The sequence below is a fragment of the Lachancea thermotolerans genome (assembly GCF_000142805.1).
Source record: "Lachancea thermotolerans CBS 6340 chromosome F complete sequence".
Lineage (NCBI taxonomy): Eukaryota > Fungi > Ascomycota > Saccharomycetes > Saccharomycetales > Saccharomycetaceae > Lachancea > Lachancea thermotolerans.
The window spans coordinates 316734-343410 of NC_013082.1; the positions used below are offsets into that span (position 1 = coordinate 316734).

At 46.7% G+C, this 26677-nt stretch overlaps 9 protein-coding genes and 1 non-coding gene across 10 annotated transcripts; 4 read left to right on the forward strand and 6 right to left on the reverse strand.

Annotated features, from left to right (window-relative positions):
• Positions 1-82: 82 nt before the first annotated feature.
• On the reverse strand, positions 83-155 carry KLTH0F03608r. The gene has a single exon. It is a non-coding gene; the product is annotated as a tRNA-Thr (tRNA).
• Positions 156-560: 405 nt separating this feature from the next.
• Positions 561-857, reverse strand: KLTH0F03630g (KLTH0F03630p; the record flags this gene model as incomplete). Its single annotated transcript, XM_002554321.1, has 1 exon — positions 561-857. One exon carries the CDS (start codon positions 855-857, stop codon positions 561-563), a length of 297 nt encoding a protein of 98 aa, XP_002554367.1.
• A 603-nt stretch (positions 858-1460) lies between these two features.
• PHO90 (SPX domain-containing inorganic phosphate transporter) lies at positions 1461-4172 on the forward strand (the record flags this gene model as incomplete). Its single annotated transcript, XM_002554322.1, has 1 exon — positions 1461-4172. One exon carries the CDS (start codon positions 1461-1463, stop codon positions 4170-4172), a length of 2712 nt encoding a protein of 903 aa, XP_002554368.1.
• Positions 4173-4928: 756 nt separating this feature from the next.
• On the forward strand, positions 4929-8525 carry UBP12 (putative ubiquitin-specific protease UBP12; the record flags this gene model as incomplete). Its single annotated transcript, XM_002554323.1, has 1 exon — positions 4929-8525. The coding sequence occupies one exon, from the start codon at positions 4929-4931 to the stop codon at positions 8523-8525; it is 3597 nt and encodes a 1198-aa protein (XP_002554369.1).
• Positions 8526-8592: 67 nt separating this feature from the next.
• On the reverse strand, positions 8593-9585 carry RBK1 (putative ribokinase; the record flags this gene model as incomplete). The annotated part of the gene is made up of 1 exon (XM_002554324.1): positions 8593-9585. One exon carries the CDS (start codon positions 9583-9585, stop codon positions 8593-8595), a length of 993 nt encoding a protein of 330 aa, XP_002554370.1.
• Positions 9586-9799: 214 nt separating this feature from the next.
• Positions 9800-10939, forward strand: RRP43 (exosome non-catalytic core subunit RRP43; the record flags this gene model as incomplete). The annotated part of the gene is made up of 1 exon (XM_002554325.1): positions 9800-10939. One exon carries the CDS (start codon positions 9800-9802, stop codon positions 10937-10939), a length of 1140 nt encoding a protein of 379 aa, XP_002554371.1.
• Positions 10940-11054: 115 nt separating this feature from the next.
• Positions 11055-12083, reverse strand: KLTH0F03740g (elongation of very long chain fatty acids protein; the record flags this gene model as incomplete). Its single annotated transcript, XM_002554326.1, has 1 exon — positions 11055-12083. One exon carries the CDS (start codon positions 12081-12083, stop codon positions 11055-11057), a length of 1029 nt encoding a protein of 342 aa, XP_002554372.1.
• Positions 12084-12335: 252 nt separating this feature from the next.
• Positions 12336-15983, reverse strand: SNT1 (Snt1p; the record flags this gene model as incomplete). Its single annotated transcript, XM_002554327.1, has 1 exon — positions 12336-15983. The coding sequence occupies one exon, from the start codon at positions 15981-15983 to the stop codon at positions 12336-12338; it is 3648 nt and encodes a 1215-aa protein (XP_002554373.1).
• A 2364-nt stretch (positions 15984-18347) lies between these two features.
• Positions 18348-19847, forward strand: CDC6 (AAA family ATPase CDC6; the record flags this gene model as incomplete). Its single annotated transcript, XM_002554328.1, has 1 exon — positions 18348-19847. One exon carries the CDS (start codon positions 18348-18350, stop codon positions 19845-19847), a length of 1500 nt encoding a protein of 499 aa, XP_002554374.1.
• A 159-nt stretch (positions 19848-20006) lies between these two features.
• On the reverse strand, positions 20007-26372 carry BPH1 (Bph1p; the record flags this gene model as incomplete). The annotated part of the gene is made up of 1 exon (XM_002554329.1): positions 20007-26372. One exon carries the CDS (start codon positions 26370-26372, stop codon positions 20007-20009), a length of 6366 nt encoding a protein of 2121 aa, XP_002554375.1.
• Between the last annotated feature and the right edge of the window lie 305 nt (positions 26373-26677).

Here is a 26677-nt window from a genome sequence, read left to right on the forward strand (position 1 = left end):
GAGGCTATGACTCCAAAAATTTTTACGAAAAGACCATTCCCAATTCCTGCGGGATTTTCAAGGGCGCGAGTTGCAAAAAGAATGCTTCCAACCAGATTTGAACTGATGATCTCCACATTACTAGTGTGGCGCCTTACCAACTTGGCCATAGAAGCTGTTCCTGAAGAAGGTAGTGAAAAGTAGTATTTTTGTTCTCACAAACTCATCATGTGATTGAACAATAGCTTTTAGCTCTCGCCCTTTCTCTGTCGCTGCATTCTAAATGACAAATGTACATCGGTTCGGAACTGGCGTTTGAAGAAGTCTCACGCCCGGAGCGGGTACTAATATGAATGATACCAATTGAATGCTGTTCTGGGGGGGTACCTCAGTCCTGCGTGACACTATCCTGGAAAAACGACGTCTTCACGCAAGGCGGGCATGTTTCCCTCGCGTTCTGACACTAAGTGACATCTTCCATCAAGTTTACTTGACTTAAGGAGTTGTGATCTGTGCAGAAATCCCCTTTATATTTTTGTCCCTCGAAACCATGAGCTTCTTTCCCGTGCGATTTGATATCATCAATAAGGGATCTTGAGGTTTGAAATTCTAATCCTACATAAAACCATGAAGGATACGCGAGGGGGTGTTTGTACCATGATAGCTTCAAAAACGATCTCAGCCCAGCCACGAGGCTGAACTGGAGCGGCATAGCCCCAATTTTTGTGGCGCAGCCGCACATCGCTGGCGGGCATCCCGGCCCAAGCGCCCAACTCAAGCGCCGTGCGCCACACGGGGCTCGCATCGTCCTCGCAGAGCACCCAGTTTCTGCCTCCGACAGGTCCTGATAACCGAGGCGAGCCCGAAATCTCACGCATAGTCCAGTCATACTCACCCTAGCCGTCAGGCAGTTAGAAGACGCTTTTCATTTAGCCGCCGAGCCCCTTGGTTTGTCACTTTGTCTGGACCAAGCACGTGCGATTCACGTGGTTATGCATTCACGTGGTGCCCGCTTATCTCGCTTGTGCCGTCCCCACGTGGAGCCAATTTAACACATCTAATTAATTATTAGGTGCCCACATGCGCACACAATAAAGAGATACTACGAAGAATAAGAAAAAAAACTGAGAATGCAGGGCCCCTTTCCGTTTTCGGAAGCTCTACGGGGAGTTCACAGCGGCCGTCGTCCCGGCTGAGCATCGGGCTACACCGCTGATCGTGGCGGGCGGGGCGCAAAGGCCTTCGCGGATGTCCTTTTCTTTTTTTTACCCGGAGATGAGTGGGCGCCGCCGCAGAGAGCAGATGGTGTCGATGCAATATCAACGAACCAAGATATTGCGGGAGAACGACCCACGTTGTTCCAATTTTTGCCCAGAACAGTTCTCTCACAAAGCGTACGCTAGCAACTACCATCGCCAAGCAGGAGTCGCCAAGAATTAGCACTCGCACGCACATACCGGAGTTATTTCACCGCGTGGATTATGAAGTTTTCGCACTCGCTGAAGTACAATGCGGTCCCTGACTGGCAGGAACACTACCTGAACTATTCGCAGCTCAAAAAGCTTATTTACTCGCTGCAGGCGCAGGACTTGCAGGTGGTGGATGAGGGCGGCCGCGTGGACACGGAGCGGTTGAACGCGCTGGAGGGATCGTCCAAAGCGCTCAAGAAGCTCAAAGGCAAGTTCCAGCTGGGGAGGAGCGGCAAGAACGGCAAGGGCAGGAAGGCCGGGGAGGGCGACGCCGATGCGGAGGGAGACGTGCAGGTCGAGACGTTCGAGCTGAGCGACATAAAGAAGAAATCTGCGCAAAACAAGCTGCAGGCGCTTGTTGACTTCGACCGCCGGTCCTCCCTTTCCAGCGACAGGACGCTTTTCAACCCACAGGACACCTTTCTCAGCAAGCTGATCGATGAGAGGTCCAAGATTGATGACTTTTACAAGAAGCTCGAGGCGCAGCTCTACGGCCGCTTTGCCACGGTGGTGTCGGATCTCCAGAAGTCTGGAGCTCTGGTGGACACCCACTCCAGACCGCACGGCGGCGACGGCGATGGCGGCGACCACGAGTCATTCGAGCTGCGCACCCAGCCGGAACATCAGTTGCGCAGGCGCGAGTCCTTGGCCTCTAAGCGCACAACAAATGACTCCCTGGCTCCAGGACGCGCGTCGCAGCCCGAGGACGACGAGGAAGAAGACGAGGAAGAGGAATTTGACGAGCACACTCATGAAAATACGGCCCTGCTGAACTACTCCGACTTCAACGTCAAAAGCCAGAAGAAAGCCATCATAAAGAAGAATCTGATTGACCTCTACGTCGATCTGGTCCAGCTCAAGTCATTCATCGAGCTCAACCGTATTGGGTTCTTTAAAATCACCAAGAAGTTCGACAAAACCTTGGAATGCAATGTGAGAAATGAGCTCATCGAGTCCGGTGAGTTCTTCAAGGACACCTACGTTTTCCAGCCCCTGACGCTCGAAGTGCTGGACTCTAAAATCACAAAGGTTATTGAGTTTTACGCCTTTATTACCAACGCGGACCTGGCTCTGTGCAAGGAAGAGCTGAGATCCTACTTGCGCGACTTCATTGTGTGGGAAAGAAACACAGTGTGGAAAGATATGCTTGGACTGGAGTCTCAAAACAACACGATCGCTTCCGCTGGCAGACCTAACGCTAAAGGCGATATTGGCGCTTTGGAAAGCAACACACATCTTGAATATCGCACCTGGAATCTGCCAAAGCCAATTAAATGCCGCTACTTCACCTGGAGCTGCATAAAAGTCCCCCAATTATTCTTCACACTAAAAGCCCTAAAACTGTACATTATCATTGCCTGCACCATTATTTTGTTGGCGGTACCAACATTCAATGACGAGGCTCAACACCGCTGCATGGCCCTTGTTGCGTGTGTAGCATTTTTATGGGCATCCGAAGCTTTGCCGCTGTTCGTCACGGCATTGTTAGTGCCCCTGCTGGTGGTCTTGTTCCGCGTTATGAAGAGCGATGGGAAAGTAATGAACGCAGCCGACGCCTCCAGCACCATTTTGGCTAAAATGTGGTCCTCGACTATCATGGTTCTTCTCGCTGGTTTCACTTTGGCAGCAGCATTGTCAAAGTACAACATCGCTAGAGTCTTAGCATCTTATCTTCTAACCTTTGCTGGTACTAAGCCTAGGAACGTGCTTCTCATGATTATGGGAGTTTGCTTCTTCTTGTCCATGTGGATCTCGAACGTGGCAGCTCCTGTGTTGACCTACTCCTTAATACAGCCTGTTTTGAAATCCTTAGGATATGAATCTCCCTTCGCGAAGGCTATTGTATTAGGCGTCGCACTTTCTGCCAATGTCGGTGGTATGGCCTCTCCCATTGCCTCCCCTCAGAACATTATTGCAATGGATTACCTGAAGGATTACAATGTTGGGTGGGGCCAGTTTTTTGCCATCGCTTTACCTTCAAGTTTTCTTGCTATGTTGACGATCTGGCTCCTACTGTTATGCACGTTCAAAATCAACGGAACTCAGCTCAAGAAGTACACTCCTATCAAGGAAAAGTTCACACTAAAGCAGTACTACATCATGGTCGTGACTTTGGCTACCATTTTGCTTTGGTGTGTGTTGAGCAAGCTGGAAAATGTGTTTGGGTCATCTGGCCAAATCGCTGTTATTCCTATTGTCCTGTTCTTTGGGACGGGCTTACTTGGAACTCAGGACATCAACAACTTTCCTTGGGCTATTGTGATTCTGGCAATGGGAGGTATCGCGCTTGGTGGTGCTGTGTCATCTTCAGGTTTGCTGACTACAATTGCCGGTGCTTTACAAAGGAGAGTCATGGATTTCCCACTGTACGCAGTCATGGCCATTTTCGGTATCGTGATGCTGGTGGTTGGCACTTTCGTATCGCACACAGTTTCAGCCATTATCATCATTCCATTGATGCAGGAAGTAGGCGACAAGTTGCCAGGTGCTAAATCCGCACCAATTTTAGTCTTCGCATGCACGCTTTTGTCGTCGTGTGGTATGGGTCTGGCATCTTCAGGGTTTCCTAATGTCACTGCGATATCGATGACAGATGAAGTCGGAAACAGATATTTGACAGTAAACAATTTCATTACTCGAGGCGTGCCAGCGTCATTTTTGGCCTTCATCTGTGTGATAACATTAGGGTTTGGCATCATGAACTCGGTTCTCAAAGGAGTTTAAGCATCAACTATAGCCTCTTTAAAAATATATATATAGAAGTCGCATAGTTTCATAATTCCATTTCAAATTTACAAGACCATAATTAATAAGCGGCTAAATGCTGGATCGCGCAGGTAATTTTACTGTGGGATTAAGATATGGGTTGTTCGGTGGTTGCCAAAACCTGAAATCAAATACTGTTGAGTGAGGGTTAAGGATCTTCAGCATTATATTTGTGCTAAAGAAGTCAGAAAGTGAGCTGGATTTACTGAAAAATAAATATATGCTCAGAGAAAGAAAGGTTGCACTTTTAGCTTCTGCACACTTGGTGCAGCGAAGATCCTTAAATCTCTCAAAGTGTAACCTTTTCTAGTAAGCATATGCACGGGAAGTCCTTAAAGAAGTCCGCATCTTGTATGACGCTTCTGTATCGTAGCTAGGTGACGTAACAGCTTCCAGAAAACGGGATGGACCGCTCGTTACTGCTTACTTCTACGTTGAGTTGCAAATTTTTGGCTGCTGAGTAAACAAGGCTTTTCATGGAGATATCAAGACTCTCAGCAATGGGGTGCTCCACTCGAGTTGTGTTGTCATGCATAGACGATGAGCTTCGGTTTCTCCGGTTTTTGGACCTTTTGATCACGTGAAAACATGCCTCGGGGTGATTTGGTTTTAGGTAACAATCAAAAAGTGTCACCAATGCTAGTATAGTAAGTATCTCGCACAGTAGCTGATTCGCGCTGAATCTTCTCGATCAATTAAGGCCTTCGCGTCGGTATGAATGACAACCTGGCACCATCTAATGGAATGGTTGCCGATGAAGGCGAGAAAAAGCTCGCTTCGGTTTCCAAAGACGACCAATTAGACATCATGGAAAGCTCGTCATCGAACGACCAACCTGACTCCGTGAAGGCAACGCCACCAGGCCTACCAGACCAGATGGCTGATCAAAGTCAGATGGCGGAAGGCGGAGCTAAGGTTGATGCCATTCCATCTCTCGTTGAGCAGCGGCAAATACTATCAGAAATATACACGCAAGCGCAGGCAGAGAGCAGAGAAGGAGACGCTGTATATGTCATTCCTTCTCTTTGGTACAATAACTTTTGGGATGCTAATATCACCGAAAAATCCCGAATTGGGCCCATAGACACAACGTCTATCTGTAACGATTTCGACAATTTCCTGCTGGCGGATTATAACGCGCATCCTTACCTGTCAGTTCCAGAAACGGTCTTCAAAAAGCTTAGCGAGTGGTATGGGCTATCGGATCCGTCGAACCCCGTTAAAACGGTGCTAATAAAAGATGAAGACGGTCAACTGGTTACCGAATATAATAGATGCTGCTTTCGGGTCCATTTTCTCAAAGACTCTGTAGAAAAATACAACAGGTTTTCAGGAGGGGTACGAGCACCGCTCTTTTTCACTATGTCAAGGCTGAGCTCTATAGAAATGGTAGTGCAGCGGTGTTTGCAAAAGTTTGGTGAACAGGAGAAATTGTTTGATTTGAAGACGCATCGTTTTAGGATATGGCAAGTACAAGAACCAACAAGCACTACGAAAAGCTCGTTTTTGGCAACGCAATATGTCCTGGATCCCTTAACTTTCGCAGAAATGCCAATCAAGACTAGGTTGCAATCGAAAATGTTTGGCTGCTTGATCAAGAACTTGAAGCTTCCCGTGATCGACCTAGTTGTTGAGTTGAAGGATGTTACAACCGGTGACCATTGGCCATCGAATCATTTCTATTACAACAAGCTGTTACCACCGAGGGGAACAACCGGACTTTCAAACTTGGGAAACAGTTGTTACATGAATTCTGCGTTGCAGTGTCTTGTTCATATACCGGAGCTTAAGGATTATTTCCTGTATGGCGGGTATGAAGAAGATGTCAACACTCAAAACCCACTGGGTTATAAAGGTCTTGTTGCTCAAGCCTTCGCCGCGCTTATAAAATCATTGTTTGATGAAAGATCTTCTTCAGCTTTCGCATTTTCTCCTAGAGAATTTAAATCAATTATTGGCCAGCAAAATTCTATGTTTGCCGGATTTCTGCAGCAGGATTCCCAAGAATTTTTAGCCTTTCTACTCGATGGCTTGCATGAAGACCTGAACAGAATCATAGAAAAGCCGTTTGTTGAAAAGCCCGAGCTTTCCCCAGATGAAGATGTAAACAATAGAGAAGTGATTCACAGACTCGCATCAAAGACCTGGGACAAACACAAGTTGAGAAATGATTCTGTTATTCTTGACCTTTTTGTTGGATTGTACAAGTCAACACTTACATGCCCTGTCTGTGATAAAACATCTGTGACTTTTGATCCATATAGCGACTTAACTTTACCACTTCCTGTGGAAAGCATATGGACATCAAAAGTCAGGATATTTCCAAACTTCTCTCCCCCTTGCATCTTGGAGGTGGAACTACCTAAGGGCTCCACGTACCAGGATCTAAAGAATTACGTGGCTGAAGTGGCAAACATGAATGCTGATGACTTAATTGGTGCAGAAATTTTCAATCACGCATTTTACAACAATTATGAGTCGGAAGGCTCTAGCGCTAAGTATCTTCCCATCGAAGATCTTATTTCTCAAAGCGATGTAGTAGCTTTTTATGAAGTACCTCGCAAGCCGGATGACTTGGTGATTCCAGTTTTGAATTCTGTGCTTGAACAAGGGTTCAAGACCGCACGGAGCTTTGGTTTTCCGTTCTTCATTGCACTTTCAGAGACTGAATTGCACTGCTACGGCATGATAAGGAAAAAGCTCGAGCAGCATTATACCAACTGGAGTGGCGGCTTCCTAAATTTCCCAATAATATCAAATGACAACGAAGTGCCGCTTGATTCTCTAGGTCTGCTCAAACAAAAGTACCACTCAGTAGACCTTTCAAAATTCAAAATAGATATTGAAAACTGTTCACCTGAGACTTCGGTTGAAGAGTATTTTGCGATAAAGGTTCTGAGCTTCCGGAATACCAACAATGGTTTAACTGAAAATTCTATGGGAAACCAAATCATATGGGCTCCTGGCCACCAGGTTTCTCTGAGCTCCTCCCAGAATATGATGACTTTAATGAATAACGTTATGAAAGACATTTATGACTACCATACTCTGGCAATGACTCAAAAAGACGAGATTGAAGAGCTGGCAACCTTGTCTCATCCCGCAGACGATTCCAAAGGTCACGAAAGTAACGATGAAGGGACTAAGAAAGAAGAGACTCCTTCAGACATGGACGTTGACCTCAACGAAAACGATAGCGAAAACTTCCCTAAGCCCGATAATGAGCCGGAGGCTGAAGTCGACTTCCAACGGCCAAAATTCGTTAAAGAGTTTGAAGCTATCGTTTGCGAATGGAATGACATGTCCATATCCGAAGTATTCTCAGACGAGCGCGAAATTTCATGGGACAAGCCTGCTGAACTAAAGAATGAAAAGCTGGAGGAAGCGAAACGGCAACGTCAGCATGAAGGAGAGAGACGGATTAGTCTTTTTGATTGCCTAAAACTGTTTTCAAAACCTGAGGTGCTAAGCGCTGCAGATTCTTGGTACTGCCCAACTTGTCGAGAACATAGACAGGCTACCAAGCAGATCCAACTTTGGAACTCCCCTGACATCTTAACTATTCACCTAAAGCGGTTTGAAAGTCGCCATTCGTTCAGCGACAAAATAAGCGATGTTGTCGACTTTCCTATCTGTGGCCTTAATATGTCGGACCACCTGGTTTGTGAAGATGCCGAGCAGAACAACCTCTACGACCTTGTAGCGGTTGATAACCACTACGGTGGTCTTGGCGGTGGTCACTACACAGCGTTCGCCAAGAATCCCGTGGACGGCAAGTGGTACTATTTTGATGATTCTCGCGTTAGTGAGACAGATCCCGAAACCTCCGTGTCAGGGGCTGCTTATCTTTTGTTTTATCGTCGTCGTGTCGAGGGTCCGGATGTTGGGACTCAGCGGCTCAAAAACCTGCTTGCATCGTCAAGACAGCAGCATCAGCTAAAGCTAAAGGAGTTCAACGATAGGCAAGTCGATTTTTATCAAGAAAATCACTCTGAACCAGAAGAAGAGCTCGATGCGCAGCATAATTTTCTAGAGGCTAGCGAAGCGGAATCTAAAGAGGGTGCCCAAGAAAATGAAATTTGCAATGTTGCAAGCCTCGAAGTGGGTCACGCTAATTCTAGCGCAAGTTGTGAAGAGAATGCAGGTAGAAGGAAGCTGCGATTGCTTCATAAAGGTTACGCCAATAGCACGGCTAACTCCTCACACCCCAATTCTTCTGCGACGAGCTCTGATTCTTCTGACTGCAGTGAAAATATCTCTCAAAAGTTCTACCCCGCAGAAGGCGCCCCCCCTACCTCGCCTTTATTGTAGTATATACAATGCCTAAGATAATCATATTTTCATAGACGTCGCCACTTTGCTTCTTTATATGTCGTGCCTAGATTTCAGAATGCACTGGGATACTTTCTGCCGCGCCGCTACGTTGAATGCTTAGTGAACTGGCCTTTGTTGCAAATGCAACGCTATCTCTCAACGAATGGTTTGTACAGAGCTGAGAAACGACTCCTCCCAAAAAAGTGTCCCCTGCGCCAGTTGTGTCTATTACGTTTTCGACGCGAAGTGCTTCAACGAACTGCGCTTTTTGTGACTCTTCAGAAGCAAACACACAACCTTTTTCGCCCAAAGTGATTACAACAAAACTCGACGATTTGCCGCTGATTAGTTTCGACTGTAGATTTATCGCAACCTCCTTGTAACCAGCAACAAAGTCAACATTGATCTTGCTCTTGTACTCAGCCATTACTGCAGCACCAAAGCCCGACTCCAGGACTTGGAGTGCCTCGATCTCATTAACTACCAGCAGGTCAACCAAGGACCAGTCGCCTCGCTCAACGTCCTTGAAAGGAGACGGATTATACACAATGACGCTCTCAGGTCTATTTTGTTTCAACCAGCGCATAGCAGAAATAGTGCCGGGAATCTCGTTTTGGAAGATCACATAAAATGGTCCTTCGCCCTGTGATTCTGGCGGGAACATTACTTCCAAGTGATTTTCGTCGAACTTAGTATGCCCGTTTGCTCCTTCTGAGATAAGAATCCTGTTCTGCCCGGTTCTTTGCTCAACGATAATTGTAGCAACCCCTGTATTAACTCCTTTAAGAGCTGTCACTAGCCTAGTATCAACCCCATTTCGGTTGAGAATTTCGATGAGCTCACCAGCGAACGAGTCGTCGCCGACGTGTCCAATCATTGACACTTTGACGCCCTGGTCTGCGCTTAAAAGTTTGGACACAGCTATGGTCTGGTTCAACCCCTTTCCACCTGCATGTGTTTCAAACTTATTCGCTCTGTATGTCTCACCTGCATCAGGAATACGATCCGTAAAAGTTACTAAGTCGTAGTTCAAGGAGCCACATACGTAAACTTTCATCACGGATTTAGCGCCTTGCCTCGTTTACAACAGATTTCAATTTTGGTCTCCAAGTTTCCTATTCTTAAGGGCCAAGAGCCTTTATCTATTGATCGTCCAATATGATATCAACACATGCATTAAGTCTTAGTTCTGCAAATTATTAGTTGAGCTCTTCGCTGTAACTCATCGCTGTGCTCAAACGTGTGTGTAGCGCAAAAAATACCACCAAAATATGACAGAATCGCTTGAGCTACGCCCCATAACATTTCATCCCGATGTCCTGGCTCGAATCGCGCCTGAGCTGTCGATGCAGAGACATTTATCTCTTGGACTAAGGCCGAGCTTAAGATCATTTGAAGAATTTCGCAATGTTGAAATAAGCGATGGAGGGCTTTCGTTTGCATCCAATGCCGATATCGACCGTAAGGGGAACAACATCCTTGGATCCAACGTGTTAAAATGCGGTAAAACGATGGTGGTTACATCGATTACTGGCGGCATTGTTGAGGAAAACATATCTGGTTCCCGTGTGGACGACGAAAGCACAGAAAGCTCAAATAGAGCAGACAGGCTATCACGGTTTGCTCAAGTTCACCCTGTAGTGGAAGTTGAAAGAGGCAGAGTCGGCGCACCCACGGATGAGGAAATGACGTTATCACAAAGGCTGCGCGACTGCGTACTACATTCTGGTCTTATTCCTAAAAAAGCGCTTGATGTCGCAGTCGGTATTAGGTCGACAGACTCAGAGGGCATTTCGAGTATTCTTTATCCTGATGAAGAAGAGAATACCATATCCAGCGGCCTCAAATCTCGGAGAAAGTGGTCCTACGTTTTATACGCTAAGATTCAAGTTTTCAGCCGAGACGGACCTCTCTTTGAAATTTGCTGGAACTCACTAATTTATGCTCTAAAAACCACACAGCTTCCGCGTGCTTTTGTCGATGAACGAACTGCCGACCTCAAAATTCCAGTGAGTATGAGAGGACGGAGCGCAACATTCAGGGAGACTTTTGACATAATTTGCGACGCCTCCAAATTTCAGCCGCTTGTTCTCAATGAGGAAAACGTTGCTTTCGCGTCGAACTTCGCCATAATCGATGTAGATCCTGAAACCGAGCTGCCAAAGGACGAAGACGAAATGCAGGTTGACCAAGGGGGCTCTGTTCTTTTAGCAGACATACAAGGGGAGGCTGAAGAGGCTTCTGTTTTCTCCACAATCTCCATCATCTCTAGCGATGCTGGGAGACTGAAGCACTTCAAAGTTATCGGCGGTGGTTTGAACGCGTCTATGGAGCATCTTAAGAAGTCATTGAATTTAGCAAAACTAAGGGCCTCTGACTTGAGTGCCAAGTCTTCGAGCGGTGACAGGTGAAAACGGGATAGACAACATTTTAAAGTACATCTAATTTTAAATAAAACGAAACATCATTTGAGAGCCTAATAGTTAGCTTGACGCCGCGGAACGCCTTGCGTCAATTAAAACTCCTTCATTTACGAGCAGGGGAAGGCGATGGGGTAGAAGTGTGGGCAACATCAACGTTCACGTATTCGTTGACCTTAGCAGCAACACCACCACGAACGCGCTTCACAATTCTGGACTTCTTGGTTCCCCTACGCTTGTAGACCTCAATATAGAATGCAACAAACAAGAACAAGTACGAGGAAATAATGGCACAGCCAGAAAATGTCGCAGTAGTTGAACCAACACAATCTCCGCAGTGTGGAAGCTGTGGGAAGAAGAGATGTGAAACTTTCTGATAAACGGCAAAATAGATAAAACCGATATCCAAGACAAACTGCATGATCTGAAAGCGAGTCACCCACTCTTTCCACCAAACTCTAATTCCACGGGCAGCCAAAAAGTAGTACCAATACATCACAACATGGACACCAAGGTTTAAAGAGATCACAACCCATGAAATAGCAGTGGTACCCACCAACTGGGTGTAGCACAAGAGCGCGGTGGCCCCGTGGTGGTAAGTGTGCAAAAACCTCAGGTTCTTGTGCTTCAAAACCAAAAACACAGTGTCAATAAACTCGATGTACTTGGTAATATAGTTCATGTAATACAGGGTCACCATTGGCTGAGTCCATGCTCCAATGTTGCAAATGGCATAATACAGACCATTGCGAGCTATCATAGGGACCAACTGTTCAACCATGAGCACTAGCAATGTCAGTGAGAGGGTCGTCAAAAATAGGTTGTGAAGTTGGAATAGCGCATTAAGCTGGAAAGGCTGCGAGCCTTGTAACAAAAACCTGCCGCCGAAGATCACCACATAGTATGTAGTAATAGCGGCAATAACTTGCGGAAGTTCACTTAACGGCAGTTTACCAGGGACGAACTGAAACTCGCTTGGAATAAACTTGCCGTTTGTTGCGTAGCGCATAGCCGTGTCGAAATTCTCCCACAAAGAAATATTGAAAAAGGGACGGTCCAGAGTGGGCTGAAATTGTTCCAATACAGGATACTTCTGTATCATTTCATTGGCGTAGGTTTGGGCAGTAGACAGCATCTCTTAGGTCAGTCAATGGCTCTCTTGGCAGTCGATTGTCAACAACATTAGCCAGTCATGTAAAATTTTGAGAGGAGCTATCGCGTAAACAAATAGTTTCGCATAATCACAAAAAACGGCTCATCATTTCCATAGACTTCGTAGATCCATTCAATTAGTTTAAATATGATGATAATACAACTAAAACCTTGCCATCGATAATCATTAGATTAATGGGGTTTAATAATAACATTGATGCAAGCACACTACTTTTTAGGGCCCTGTGTTGGAGGGTTTTTGTTGGGTGCTGGAGTTTGACGCTCCGCCGTCCTGCGGTATGAGCGAAACTAGAGCTTCGGGCGCAGAAGCGACAGCCGCGAGAGCTGCCAGAGGGTCATTAGCGAAATTGAACTCGCGAGGCCTGGCTGGAGTTGGTGCAGTAGCCGTTGATAGACCAACGGGTGGCAGTATAGGTCGTGTAGCTGAAGAGACCGAGTACCGGGTGCGAGGTGCGGTGCCGGTCGGCACATGAGGAGACTGCGAAGCTGGAGCCGACGCCGCATTCAGGATGGAGTTCAAAAATGAAGGTTGCTTTGGGGGCAGATTTGAGGAGGGGGATGGCGCAGCTGTGTCTGACGTAAAATTAGAGCTTCTCAATTCTTGAACAACGACTGGCGCGGTAGCATTGACCTCAGGGAAAGCGATGGGTGGCAGCTCGACCGCCCTCTGCTTTGACCACGCCGAGTTACTGTCGGTATGGTCATCATTGTTGAGGAGGTTCTTTATGGACGACCTTCTGCTACTAATGCCTGCCTGAGAAGAAGTAGCTGGTGATGGACATGAAGAGTTGTTGATGGCAACGCTGGGCGCAAAATGGACAGAAGGCATCGCCTCAGGTGCGTGTGCTGAATTGCTGGAATGGGAGTCTGACAACAATAGTGGCTTCCGTTCTGCCTGATCAGTGGATAGACCAAGTTGGATGGATGGCAGTCTGGGCGGAGGAAGACCTTGTGGGGTAGACTGCTGAGAAAAGCTATCCATTGCGGAGACCGAAGCTATAGGGAGTTGCATTGGGGTTGCGGCGTCTCTATGAATTTGGCTAAAGATGCTAACAGTTGGCGCCTGCTGCATCGGGACGGTATCATATGCACCTGGGGTAGCATCGCTGTTTCCGAATTGAGTATTCAACTTATTCTCTGGCGATTCGGAGTTGGAGCTCTCAACGAGAGCTTGCCAGCCCATTTGATCTGCATTCCTTTGGAAATAGTTTCTAACCATAGTAGTTGATTTCGTACCCAGTCTTTCCGATATTAAAGCCCACTGTGTACCATATTCCCTCAGTAGTTCCGGGAACAAGTTAGTCTCCTTGACACTCCAGTAACTGGATTTATGATATCCGTCGCTGTGCTTTGTTTTCTTTCTGGCCTGGACCTTTTCGTTGTCGTCGGCTTTGAACGGGCGTCTAGATTCGTCAATATCAGTAGCGTCTTTATCCTCACTAGCAAAAGCGGGGGCAATGGGCTGCAGGTTTGGAAGGTCATTGGTTACTTCTTCGATTTCCTGGATTTTGCGCTTTTTTGACTCAGTGTCCTCCTCATTTTCCATAGACAAATCTTGTGCACTAACTTCCTCCTGCTGTTGCTGTACCAGACCTCGGGGTCCATCTGGCAACGCAACATTTGAACCAGTTGAAACAATTGAGGTGTCTTCGACCTTTTCAGCCGGCCCGAATGCTGCTTCTTTTATTTGTGCGCCTTGATCGACCTCTTCGTCTTCCGTCTCATCCATAGTTCTTTCCTTTTCGGTGAAATTGGAGTCATTTCTCTCAGACATTTCCTCAGCTTCTTGTCCGCTTTGTTCAGGAACAGCCGCCGAAGTCTTTTCTTTATCTTTCTCCCTACGGCGGCGGCCTGCATTAATCTTACGTCTCTTGTTTTTTTCAACCAAAAGCTGTTTATAGTTGGTTTCCTTTTTCGTTTTATAGTAATGCAGAACACATTCCTGCGGCTTTCTAAGACCACCCATAAACTGAGATATCTTCCCAAACCTCTTTGGATACGCTAAGTAGCCCTCCACAAAAAGGTCATGCTCTGCAGAAGTGAACGTATCGATTCCGTCTCTCAAGACACGAGTTGCCCATTTGTTCTTGTCTGTCACCAGATTATTAACATCCTTGTATTTAACCGCGAACTTCTTGACAGGATCAATAATCATAGGGGGGATTTTCGCTGCTAATTGATGGTGTTTATAATCAGGATCAATCCGCAACAAAACGTTTTCAATTTCGTTGTCATCGACAAAATCAGCGCGGTTCCTCCGTCGACTGCTGGCTCGGCTTTGCTGTTCACGTTCCTCCTTCTCCTTAGATTTTGAAAACTGGCTTTCTTCCTCTGTGGAATCCGTAGTTGCGTGATCAACCTTCTTAACTTCTTCACTGACAGCTTCCAGCATCTGACAGTTCTTCGTCCATTTTTCATCGAGTTTCAGGAATTGCCACTTCAACTGCAACTTGCGCAACCGCTCATAGTCTTGGAGTTTAGACAGAGATTTTACCAGGATTGGCCTTACTGCCTGCTCATGCACTAATATATTTTGTGACATAAAAGGGTACTCCTGAAGACAGGTTACGGGACTCTTCAAAAGGTATTTTTGGTTTTTGACAATAGATTCTCTGTCTCTATTTTTTAGCTCCCATAGTTTCGTTTCCGCCTCTGGTAGTGGGAAAATGCAGCTTTCAACCTCGTTAAGGGGCTGAGTGTAACCCTGTGCAGCTTCCGAACTATGCCTTGAAGGCAAATGACTGGGCTTTTCGACAGGTTTAGCAGCAAAATAAGTGTCCGTGCTTCCAGCAGCGCCTTGATCGTCAGAGGACGAAGTTGGTTGGCTTGGATGGGCCTCATTGAAATCCTCGATCGAATGTGCTTTGCGTATTATGTCATGCTTTCCAGGTTTGTTATAAACCGCTTCTTCTTCTTTCGGAGCGGATTCTGCGTTATTTTCATCGGCGTTATCCGTTTGCCCAGACTTTGTATCACTAGGCGTTGTATTGAGAGACGAAGGCTCCTCGCGTTTAACTGAATCGTCATTAACTGTTTTCTGAAGGTCAATCCGTTCATGGTTGTTGCTAACTCTCTCCTCGGTTTTTCTAGAGGTCTGAGGAACCGAGTTTATCAGGCTAGATCCAAGCGAGTGCTCATTTTCGTACAAAGGAAACTTATTGGAGGTCGTATAAGAGCTGTCTTGGGAAGAGTGCTCTTTTCTGTAGTGACCGTATCTGCTTGAGTAAGGCTGCGCATGAATATTCTGGTGAACTGTGGTGCCATGATATCGATTGTAGTAGGGCGGCTTCGAGAGCGGCGGTACTGGAGATGTGTTCGAGGGTGACATACGGCCATCATAAGCAGCCCCGCTTGCGGAGCCGTAAGGCTCCTTCCATTTGCTGCGAGCAGTGTAACCATGTGATGCCGGGTCGTAGCCGTCTGTTGCGCTTGAGGGTCTCCGTCGACTGTATTGTGGGTTGTAGTAGCTGTGGTGGCTCGCCTTGGGAATTGGAGCCGCGGCTTGAAAGCTATAGCGGCTTGAAGAAGGCGCATTAGGGCTATTGGGAAAGCGCCTTGTTTCTGAGCTGCCACGAGAGCCGCTCTGTACAAATCCAGGCTCGGGGTTGTATCGACTGCCCGTTCTGGGCTTCGAATGCACTGTCCCGAATGGCGTGTGCGGCCTGCTCGTCGAACTAGGGTTATACCTTGAGGGCCGATGGACTGAGCCAGAAGAGTGCGGTGGCGCTGACTCTGAAGGCGCTGATCGGGCAGTGCTGCCAGCGGGGAGCGTGCCCGATGTCCTAGAGTATGGCATGTGTCGAGGATCCGCGTTAGTGTACTGGTAAGGCTTCTTCTCGCCAACTCTATTCAGTGGTGCCATGATTCTTGAGAGAGCGGGATAGTTGCCCTCAGTTCTGCGTTGGAGTCAGCTATTTCCAGCTCTTAGGTGTTAATTGACTCTCACTCAAAAATCGCGGAGTGTGATCCTATTTCAAAAAGTGTGTTGGTAAGCCGTGACTGATGGGAACGCGACACGCTGTTCCGGCTCACTTACACGTTCCTGAAACTGTTTTGTTCCTAGTAAAGTCCCTGAGCGTGGCTTTGAACTTGGTCGACTTGAGCTTCAAGCTTTCCTCAAGGCATATTTCAACATCTGTTTCTTGAATAATATAATTTTTGGGATAATATCCAAATGTCGTGTATGGCGATACGAAACAAACGCTGCTCAAGACTTTGGTATACCGGGCGAGACACATTGCCAGTGTCGTTGGGAGCGCCCTATGTCTGTGAGTGGAGTGGGAGTCGCGCAAGTTTCCACTGGCACCGCCTTTAGTTTCGTTTGCTGTATGTTTCGTTAGAAGAATTGTAGGTCTTGAAAACAACGCTGAGCGCGGGCTTTTGACATAAAAGAGCGGGCTCTTTTTGGCCACGCGAGTTCCTGGGACTTCTTTAGTCAGTGAGGCAGCTTCATACAAGCGGTTCTCCCCATTCAAAGTTTCGAAGACCTTAATCACGCGCCAAACGCGAAAATGTGCAAAGAGACATCTTATCCTCGTAGCCGTTGGAGGTTGCTAACTCTGCCGCTGCAGCGATGGCGCAAAGCGCCGGAGAAAGCCTGGTACAGCCCCTAAAACACGGCCACCTAGCGAGGATGTTTGTTTTGTAGGCCCGGCCCGTCGCAGAACGCCTGCGAGCCTCGAGTACACTTGTCTGAACGGGCAAACTACTGATGGTAGCGCACAGCCGCGTTTGAGCCAGCCGGCCAAGGTATAGGCTGCAGAACACACCCACAAACTGAAAACTCGAGCCGGGTGCAAGGGTTTCGGGTTTGGCTCGCTACCCAGAAACCGTCTGTTGTAGGACAGCCAAAAGCGTCCCACCCATGGCTTGACGCCATACTCCCTGCAAAATCAACGTAGTAAGGAAGTTGCCATGAGTGTGAGCTTCCCAAGACCTGCTTTCGTTGTCCCAGCTGTAGACAGCCGTCTTTGCCCTACGTCAAAGAATGCGAAAATAAATCGCCTCGGAGCTCATCAGTGGTGAGGTCAAAAAAGGCAGTTTGCATCCTTGAAGTTTCATTTTTCGCACCCGCGGCCCATGATGCAACTAGATACGGTTGAAGCAGAACACTGCTCGGTAAGCAACTAGCCCACAGGGCGCCCTCGCTCTACTCTTGTCATAGTCCGAGTGATGCGCGGAACGACAATCACGTGATGTAGCGTATCGCAATGTCAACGCTTGGGGGCTCGAGACTTCAAGGCTTCCAGAGTCCGGTCCTAGCGCAACTCTAGCATGCGGTTACTAATAGCTTCACCGAGCAACTCTGAGGCGAAACAGAGCGCACAGGCCGTATGGGTCCTACTCGGCTCATGCGCACAGCGCCACAGAAAATAAGCCAACTTTTGGCTGACCGCTCCCGTCGGAGCGGGAAGCTGTTACCGGAGTTCTCGAAACCTGTGGGAATGGCAGCGGTCCTCACCGAGCACATACTTTCAGAGCGATCTTGCCACACACACGCGAGCAGGCACGTGATTTAGCAGTCAGGCTTGACACTCTGCTGCTTACGGCGCGCTGCTAGAGACGCGTCGCCACTAGAGTCGCATTGGTGGGGAAGCCACCGTTGGAGCGCATTCGCCAGCGTGCCTCCAAGTGCCGACTTACGCACCCTGACCTACGCGCCTCGTCTCACGCGCCCCGCCACATTGCAGGCCGCGCAATGGATTGACCATTAAGGAAACACAGATCCTTCAACAGGGCCCATGGCGAGGCGCTGCTGGCGGCCTGCCAAGGTCTTATTTGCTTTTCACGCAGAGCGTGCTCCCAGATAGCATTGCAAGAGTCATTGTGTTCGGCGCCGCGCGGCCCAATGCGTGATTTTCATGTGTTGTTAAACTCCGCTATGCGCGTGAGCTGGGCTTGACTACCGCTCCCCAAATTGATCTGCCGCCAACCGCTGGTATGCCATCTCGTGCGGTTTTCTTGCCCTTTCCAGTATACTAATTTCCATTGAAAAATGGCTGAATTGGTTTATATTAAAAAACGCGTAACGAACGGTCAAGACGCGTAAAGAGCACACGCGACACGTAAAATAAAGAACGCGTCCTCTGCAACACGCGTGAGCAATAGCGAAACAAGGTAAAACTTGATGCGCGTAAACACAGCACTTGGTATATATATGCTGCGGGGGTTGAGACGCCGAAGTATCGGTTGATCTATCCATCAACATCAACAAACGCTCGCGAAGATGCAAACACAGATGCTGGAATCCGTAGTTTTGGGCAGCAGGAAGAGACTGGCATTCGAGGTGTGCGAAGACCCCGTAACAGTTAAGCGGTTCCAGGGCCTGGTGACGCCGCCGGGGTCGCCCGTCAAGAAGTGCAAAACAAAGGAGGTGAGCACGCTAGGGTCGCCTATTCGGCTCCATTTTGGCGCGTCCTCTGTCTACTCGCGCACCAAGGCAGCCCTGCAGCGGTGCGCCGACGTGTCCCAGCAGGGAACGGTCAATCTCGGGGCATGTCTGCCTACGAGGGGCGAGCAGTACGACCGCATCATGGCGTTCTTGAACTCCGTGGTCGGCTCGGGCCATGGCGACTCGCTGTACATAACTGGGCCTCCGGGGACTGGGAAAACTGCACAGTTGGATCTCGTGGTAAGGGAAAAGTTCCAAACGCTTGTGTTGGAGGCGCCGCAGCTGCAACAAGACTACGCCTTGCGCAATACCTCATTCTTTACCACGAAGAGCGGCCACCACGAGTCTGTCGCCATAGTATCCATCAACTGCATCGCCGTCAACAGCGCGGAGTCTATCTTCGCCAAAATTTACCACTCGTGCTCCGGCGACTCAGCACGCACTAAGGTTCGCAATGCAGATGATTTGCAGAAGTTCATGCAGGCACACCCACAAACCACCTTCATCGTGATCCTCGACGAAATGGACAAACTAGTCACGTCTACGCTCCAAGACGCGAATGCAACCAAGCACATTTTTGACCTGTTTCTAATGGCTAAGCTGCCTCACTTGAAATTCGTGCTTATAGGCATCGCAAACAGCCTGGATATGAAGGACAGATTCCTCTCCAGACTGAATCTGAAGCACGAGCTCATGCCTCAGACTGTCACGTTTACGCCCTACACTGCGGAGCAGATGTTCGAAATCGTGATGCAAAAATTGAAGTCTTTAGACTTTGATCCCATCATCCAGCCCATTGCCATCAGGTTTGCCGCTAAGAAGTGTTCAGGTAACACTGGCGATCTTCGGAAGGTTTTTGACATCCTCAGATCTAGCATAGAAGTTTTGGAGCTTGATAGCATAAAAAACAGACACACCCTCAACGAAACTACTGCAAAAGTCACTCTAGCCCATGTTGCCAAAGTGTTTTCTACCCTGCATAATAACTTCTCCACTAAGTCTCGCATATCCAAACTCAACATGCAACAGAGATTGGTCTTATGCTCGCTTGTGCATCGCGAGCGCTCAGACGTTTTTCAAACTCAGACTTCCCTAGACGAAGCATACGACTACTACTCGAAACTGCTCAATCGCAAGGACAGCATTTCTCCGCTCAAGCGCGACGAGTTTTTCGAAATTTGCAATGCTTTGGAGACTTGTGGCGTTGTCAACATTGTACAAGGTAAATCTTCAGGGAAAACCAAGCACATCGTGAAATTTATCAAGGCAAATGTTGACAAGAAGGAGTTTGAAGACGAAATAAGCAAACTAGCATCACTCAAAACTTATTTATGAGTACCATTAGCATAATTACTTCATAGTTCTGGAGTTTTAATCGATAGCATTTGACAGATACAGTCACCGCCACTAAGACAACTTCTCATCCTATTCCATGACAAAAGGAGAATGTTCAAAGAGTCTTAAGGGGCTCATCATGCAGGCAATTTTATATAGTCAGTTCCAAACAAAAACAACTCCCTCTTCATTACCAGCAAGAACTTGATATTTTGCATGAGAGTCGGCCTCACTATGTGACTCTCCCTTAGTGCTCTCTACGCTCATCTGAACGCAAGTGATGGGCGAATCTGTCTTGGAGACAAGCTCACCGATCTTTTTAATTTTCCAAGGGCCCCCTTGTTGCAGCTCTACAATCTCAATGTTTCCCCTACAAGTCCCAACACCTAAGAGATCTTTTGCCTTCGAGAATAAGTGATTGTCAGTAGGCTCTGCCTCCAGGAACCCAACTGATGTTACAAGAACCTCAAAAGGAAGTTTTGCGTAAGCAGAACCATTGATGTCACATACTGTTATAACATTGTCGCTGTCAGCAAAAGCTACAGAGCCTGTTCTGTTAGAGACTGCAATATCTTTTGCATTTGCGGCAATACACCGAAGTAGCTGCGAGCTAAGCACATCCCAAGAAAAGAGCTTCCCGGAAACATCCAAGCTCAACAAAAGATTGTATTCAGATGACACAACAATCTTCTTAATTGGAGATAAGTGTCCAGTGTACTGAGAAATTTCAGCCAGCCCTTCTTTACCTCTCGATTGCTTGTATTGCCAGTGCTTCATCAAGCCACATTCATCAGAGGTAAAAAATTGGTCATCTTTGAAAGATTCAACATAAGTTACTGAACAGTGATGCCCATGCCTATATGCCCTTCCGTTGACTGTGAACGAAAGTAGACCGCATGCATCGACAAAGCTGCATGGCTCGTCTGAAAGAGCTCTTTGCCAGAATGGTCGACCTTTGTACACAATTTTGCCCGTTATTTTATCGTCTTTTTGTATGCGAGTTATATGAACGTCATGGCCGGGCTGTACTGAAGTTGCTTGCGACAGAGTCAATACGTTCCATTGGTTTTTACTCACATTTGGGAGCTCATGCGAGCATTTTTTGGGATGCGGGTTTTGGAATATCTGCAAAGGAGTCTGGCCAAAGTTATGAATAATGCCCGTCACCGCCATACGTTCGTTTTCATCGTCAATCTCGTTTAAGTTCACAGATCCTGGATAACTTAGCCTGTTGAAAACATTTGCAGCTCTCACCGCCTCCTCGCCCTTTTGTTTGTAGCCGAAAATAAGGTCTATCCACTGATGGAGATGTTCTGAGACGTAAGGACTTTCCAACGCTTCCCGATTCTTTTCGACAAAAAGTTTCGGGTCCCCTTTAGCCCATGGGGGTAGCGACACATCGCCAACCTTTTGGCCGCTTTGTAGGGTACCCAAGTCATAATTGTTTAAATTTCTTAAAAAATCAGGCAAATAGAAAAACTCTGGAGTTAGCTCCCGGACATCTGTCGTGTTCTCTCGCGAAGCTGAGCACCATGCTCTCTCAACAGAGTTAAACAGTCTGTCAGCGTGACCAAACTTTCCACCCTGAAGTAGCAGATATGAGTCAACGAAGGGCGCTAAACGCATCAAGTAAGACGAGACTATCATCGCCGAGGAATAGTGAGTTCCGTAATGAAAAGGAGGATCTTGATCTGCAAAAGAGCTGAGGGCATTATACCTTTCCACAAACTGGTTCAGCCGATCTTCTGATTGGGCCCCCATCGGTTTTGATAAATCCCTAAATGTACTAGGGTTGGTCAAATCTAGCTCGTCGCTCCTGTAATCGGCTATTACCCACGGAAAGACGGGGTACTGTGTAATATCGTTGAATGTCCTTCCAGCCAACGTGTTGACTATAATGAGATAGTAAAAATTCGATATCTGACCGTTTTGCCACTTCTTTAGGGCCTCGAACGAAAGAGAAGCCTTTGTGTTCGAAAAAACGCTCACAACTTTTCTGGAGAGAGTGTGCTGTGAAAGGCCATTTCTGACGTTTATATCATGACTTTTTGCAGAAACTTCAAGCAGGGCGTCTGATAGCAGAGTGTCCATCGTCGAAGGCCTTTCGCATTTCTCTAGTGGCCGGTAAGCATCGTCTCTCCAATTTTTATTTTGAAAGGTAAAGAAACAGTTCGTCCCGTTTTCGAACGAAAGCTCAATCGCTGAGTCTCTGAGTAAAAAAGGCCTCTTAGAAACGAAGCTTATGTGAGAAAGTTTCCATCTTTGAACCTCGTGCGTCGGGAAATCGCAAAAATCGTTGTTATTCCCTTTGGTGATCAGTTCAACAGCCGGATCTCGGGCCTCTGTAGGTGCATCCTGAAGCTCAACAACATTACAATCTTTGAAAGAATAGAAGTAGCCTCCCATGAAATACAGGTACTCATTACCCATTATCAAGACTCCCTCATGAACACGTAGTCCAATAACATTGCTGCAATTCCATATGCGCATTATGGTATCACCTTGCTCTAAGATTTTGAGCACTTTCCTATTCTTGACATGAGTTTCTAAAGAGTCGATGCTTATAGCCTCGAGCTCATTAATTACTTCGAAAGAAATGGCGCTACTGTCTCTCCTTTCATAGCGTGCGACATCGGACTCAACATGAGTAGAATTTTTGTCCGTTTGCGCTTCTGACGATGTGAGGCTTGGCGTCTTTACCAGGATAGGTTTTGGAATCAGTCTTTTTCTCATTCTGTTGCTGTCCTCCATTGAATCCAAAGTCCATTCAACCTCGGTTATTTCATTGCCCCTAACTCTGGACAAACTTCTAACGGAATTCTTAAGCTGTGAAAAATGCTGGTAAAACAATAGTAACTCGTCTTCTCTATCATTGACAAAGTTTAGTAGTTTTTTGTCTTCTGATATTACAATTTTGTTTCGGGTGTTGTTGCCATCACGTTGGAACATGCCACGAATGAGGCTGATTTCGTGGAGTCGTTTCTCGAGAGCAAACTCCCTGCGTTTGAAAATTGAAGAGAAATCCTCGGACCTTTTAAGCCCATCGCTTGAAATCACAGTTTGAGTATCTCTCTTGTGATACTTCTTTAGCTGCGAAGCAGCATAGCTTTTGAAGCAAGATCTGACTTCCCAAGAGGTCAGTTTATCTAGAAGATTTTCATCGCTGGTTGAAATGGACGAGGAAAGAACCCTTTGAACCAAGTTCTTATTACCACGGTCTATCAGGTGAGCCATGGCTGTTATATCCTCTAAACGGTGAAGTGTTATAATCCGAACGCAATTCATAACATTTGATTGAGCTTGGAAGCTATTAGATGCATCAAGCAAACTCGCTAAGCTAGCAAGAAGAAACGCGCTCTTTTCAACATCGAGTAGAGGGCGAGTGTGTTCCGTTCCTAATAAAACGGACTGATGAAACAAAGTTGCTTCAACAAAGGCTGTAATCTCTTCAGAGCTGGCAGAAGGCTTTTCACTATCATGATAACTAAAAAGCGCAAACAGAGTTTTGATCTCGCACAATTCAAGTGCATTTTTAATGCTATTATCTTGATTATGCGATGTTTCCTTTAATGTCGATTCGTAACACGAGAGTATGATTTTGTGGAGCCTGACATAATTATCAATGCCTAATTGATAGAAGGCCGGGCTGCCAGTTAACTGCTCTAATAGGCAGGTAAGGTTGGGAATTATATTCTTACTCTGTTGAAACAGTGCATCGAAGGCTGGAATGAAAGATTCGAGTCTAGTCAGAGTGTGAACAAATGGGGATTGCCAGTAAAACTGCTCCACGTAATCATCGGCCTCTTTAATTTTTTTGCCTTTAATTAAGCACAGTGTCAGGTTAGAAAACTCTAACGGCGGCGAATGGAGCAGACGAAAAAATAACACATCGGACAATAGAGACATCATCTGCTGAGAAGCAGCAGCATACGTTCCTGCGTTTTGCGGTTTATCAAGTGTTAGTATCACTTCCACGACCTTTCCCATAAAAGGGCTTTGCTGGGGGTCAAACAGAACCGTTTCTGGACAGTTTTGTTGCAGCTCAGTCAGCAGTATAGAGTAACTTGTAACCATTTCTTCGATGTAAGCAGGGGACCGGGCTTTGACGTCGTTCAAAACAGCCCACTCAATCAAATCTAAAATCAAACAGTGCACATCAGATGCAACCGCGCCCTCGATAACTGTAATATCTTTCCAGGACAGGTTTGACAGTGGGCCGCTCCTAAATTGGTGCGATCCGGTCAAAACACCAGTAAGTGTTGCTGCTACAAGCTCTTCATAATCTTCGAGACTCTGATCTTTGAGAATATCAAAGAGGATACGGAAACCATTGCTCCTGACGAACCTTTTATAGGAGTTTGCATTTGCCTGTAGGAAAGTAATGATGATGCTAAGTGATGGCGCAACTACGCTTATGGAACCCCCACATTCGATAATAAGCAGGACAATTTTTATGGGTATTGCGTTAAAAAACATCTCTACCGCACTGCTATCTCCAGCTTCGATCCAGTCTGCGAGTACAAGCATGATAGAATTCATTATAACAGCTGCACTGCGCTCAAGATCTTTCTTCACCTCATAATATGCGAATTGAAAAAGGCCCGAGATTTCGACCTGCGAGAGGGGCTTGATAAGAGCTCTGAAAATTCCTACCAGTTCCTTGTGGAGACAGTCAAGGAAATTTTGGTCTGGGCTCTTTGTGTAGACAAGGTGCTGGTGGCATGTGAGGCTTTCCAGCACCTTCAGCTTTTTACACTGTCTGGCGTTGAAAGTTGCAAACTTCGAATTTTGCAGCATCTCGCCTAACTGAAAAATGAGGAACCTTACCATTTCAACTGCTGGCTCTTCATCTGCAACCCTATCAACAGAAATCCAGAGCTCGAAGTTCAAGATAAGATTCGCATAAGCACTTGTATTTTTCATGATGGAAGCAGTGGGATCAACAGTGTTCCAACCACAAAATTCAAAGAAAAGGGTTAAGAACGGAATCGATAGAGTGGAATGCAGACGAGGTAGGACATCCTTGACGAGTAATAAACCCAAAAAATCATAGCCGAAGCTTCTTATAAACATCTTCTCAAGGGAAGAACATCTCATCAGTATTATGAAATGCTCGATAACGCCATAGAGATTTTTGAGGTCAGAGCAGGAGTGTATCATTTCAAGCACAATAGAGGCAAACTCCACGGTTTGAAAACACGCCACTAAGCTAGACGTTTTATAGTATAAACATTTTACAATGCTTTCTCCTTCAGCCCCGCACAAATTGATGGAAAACTCTGCATTTGTTGGGCTCTTGAGGCTCTGGATGGTTTCATGGGGGTTGATGTATGCAATTAGAGTTCCAGAATTCAATTGCTTTATGTGCTGTTTAAACAGACCAGCTGTTAGCCCTGGCAACTCCACAAGGCTCAAAACCTCATGGGTTACGTATTCATCTAACCCAGGAAAAAGAGCCTTTTCGTCTGCTTGAAACTCAGTTTTGTCGATTTGTCGGATTGAGAATCTGTCTGTGAGCTTGATGCTTGTCTCGTAAAGCTGCTCTGACCAGAGCCAGAACTTGTAAACTTTGAAGGAGCTTATCATGGATCCCAGCTCCAAAGCTCTTATGTTTTCTTCAAGCGCTAGTGGCAAAGCGATCTTTTCGACCATGTCACCATCAACAAATAAAGAAAGCACGTCTGTAGAAACATTTAAAGTTATTCCGTAGTGCACATCACTCGCGAATTCGAATCCCTCAAACATGGCCAGAATAAATTCATGGTTTGAGACACACAACACAGATTGCTTGATTTCGATGAAGAGATTGTCGTTAATGCTCAGGATGCGATTAGAGGTGACATTGTTGAAGGATACCCACAACTGGATGCATATGCGAGGACGTGCTGGTTTTATTTCAAACTGACGGTATATGTTCTCAAAATATAGGTAACTCTGAGATTGCGGCTCGCTTAACTCATTACCCAGCGTGTTGAGAATCTTTAGAAATGTTTTGGGGTTACGTCTTGCATCTCTATAAGCTTTCTCCAAATCAAAAGCATTACAATTTGTGGATAGAATTTGGGCATAAAGCTCGCTGACAGGGAGGGCAATATGCTCGGGTGGATCCTTCTCTAGAATACGCGTGATAGCAGGCTTTAGGGTCGACAAGCGGCCCATCTTTTGTTTGTTGATCAATGATACATATGAAAGGTTGAGAAGAATGTAAACTGTGACAGCAAACTCCAACTCTGCTTCTTGAAAGTCAATGCTGAAGATTTCATCCCACTTTCCCTCTGACTCTATATTGAAATTGTCTTCCGCCTCACCCACATTGACAAACTGTGTTGAAAGCTGGTCGTACACGTATTCGGACACAGCTGTGCTTTTCGTTTCCGCACCTGCAGATCCTATGCCCTGAAGGATGCTCTTCATGGTCTCGCTCAGAGGAGCTTCGTCAACGTCCCCATCAAGGGAGTCGTCGACGGTGTTGAGGAAAAGGACCTCAGACAGAAGGCTAGCCAGAACATCAGCTCTTGAGCTCATTATTCAAGTGTATTGCAGTTAAAGCCTCCGAGGACCGCGAGAGGCTCTTCTTCTTGCAATGTGTACGGCCTTCATCTTTATAAAGGGTTTCTAATAATGTCACGATCTCCAGTAGGCCGAGGACCTGGTGAACCGATGGGGCGTGTATAGTGACTTTTGAAGCCGGGCTCGAACGTACGCGAAACATAGAGCAAGGCTGGCGCGACGTGGGCGAAAAGACTATTGGACTTATGTAACCATGAATATAACTATTTGGGTTCCATTAGGTCCCTCGGGGGATCCTGGCTGCCATTTCTAGATGTTCT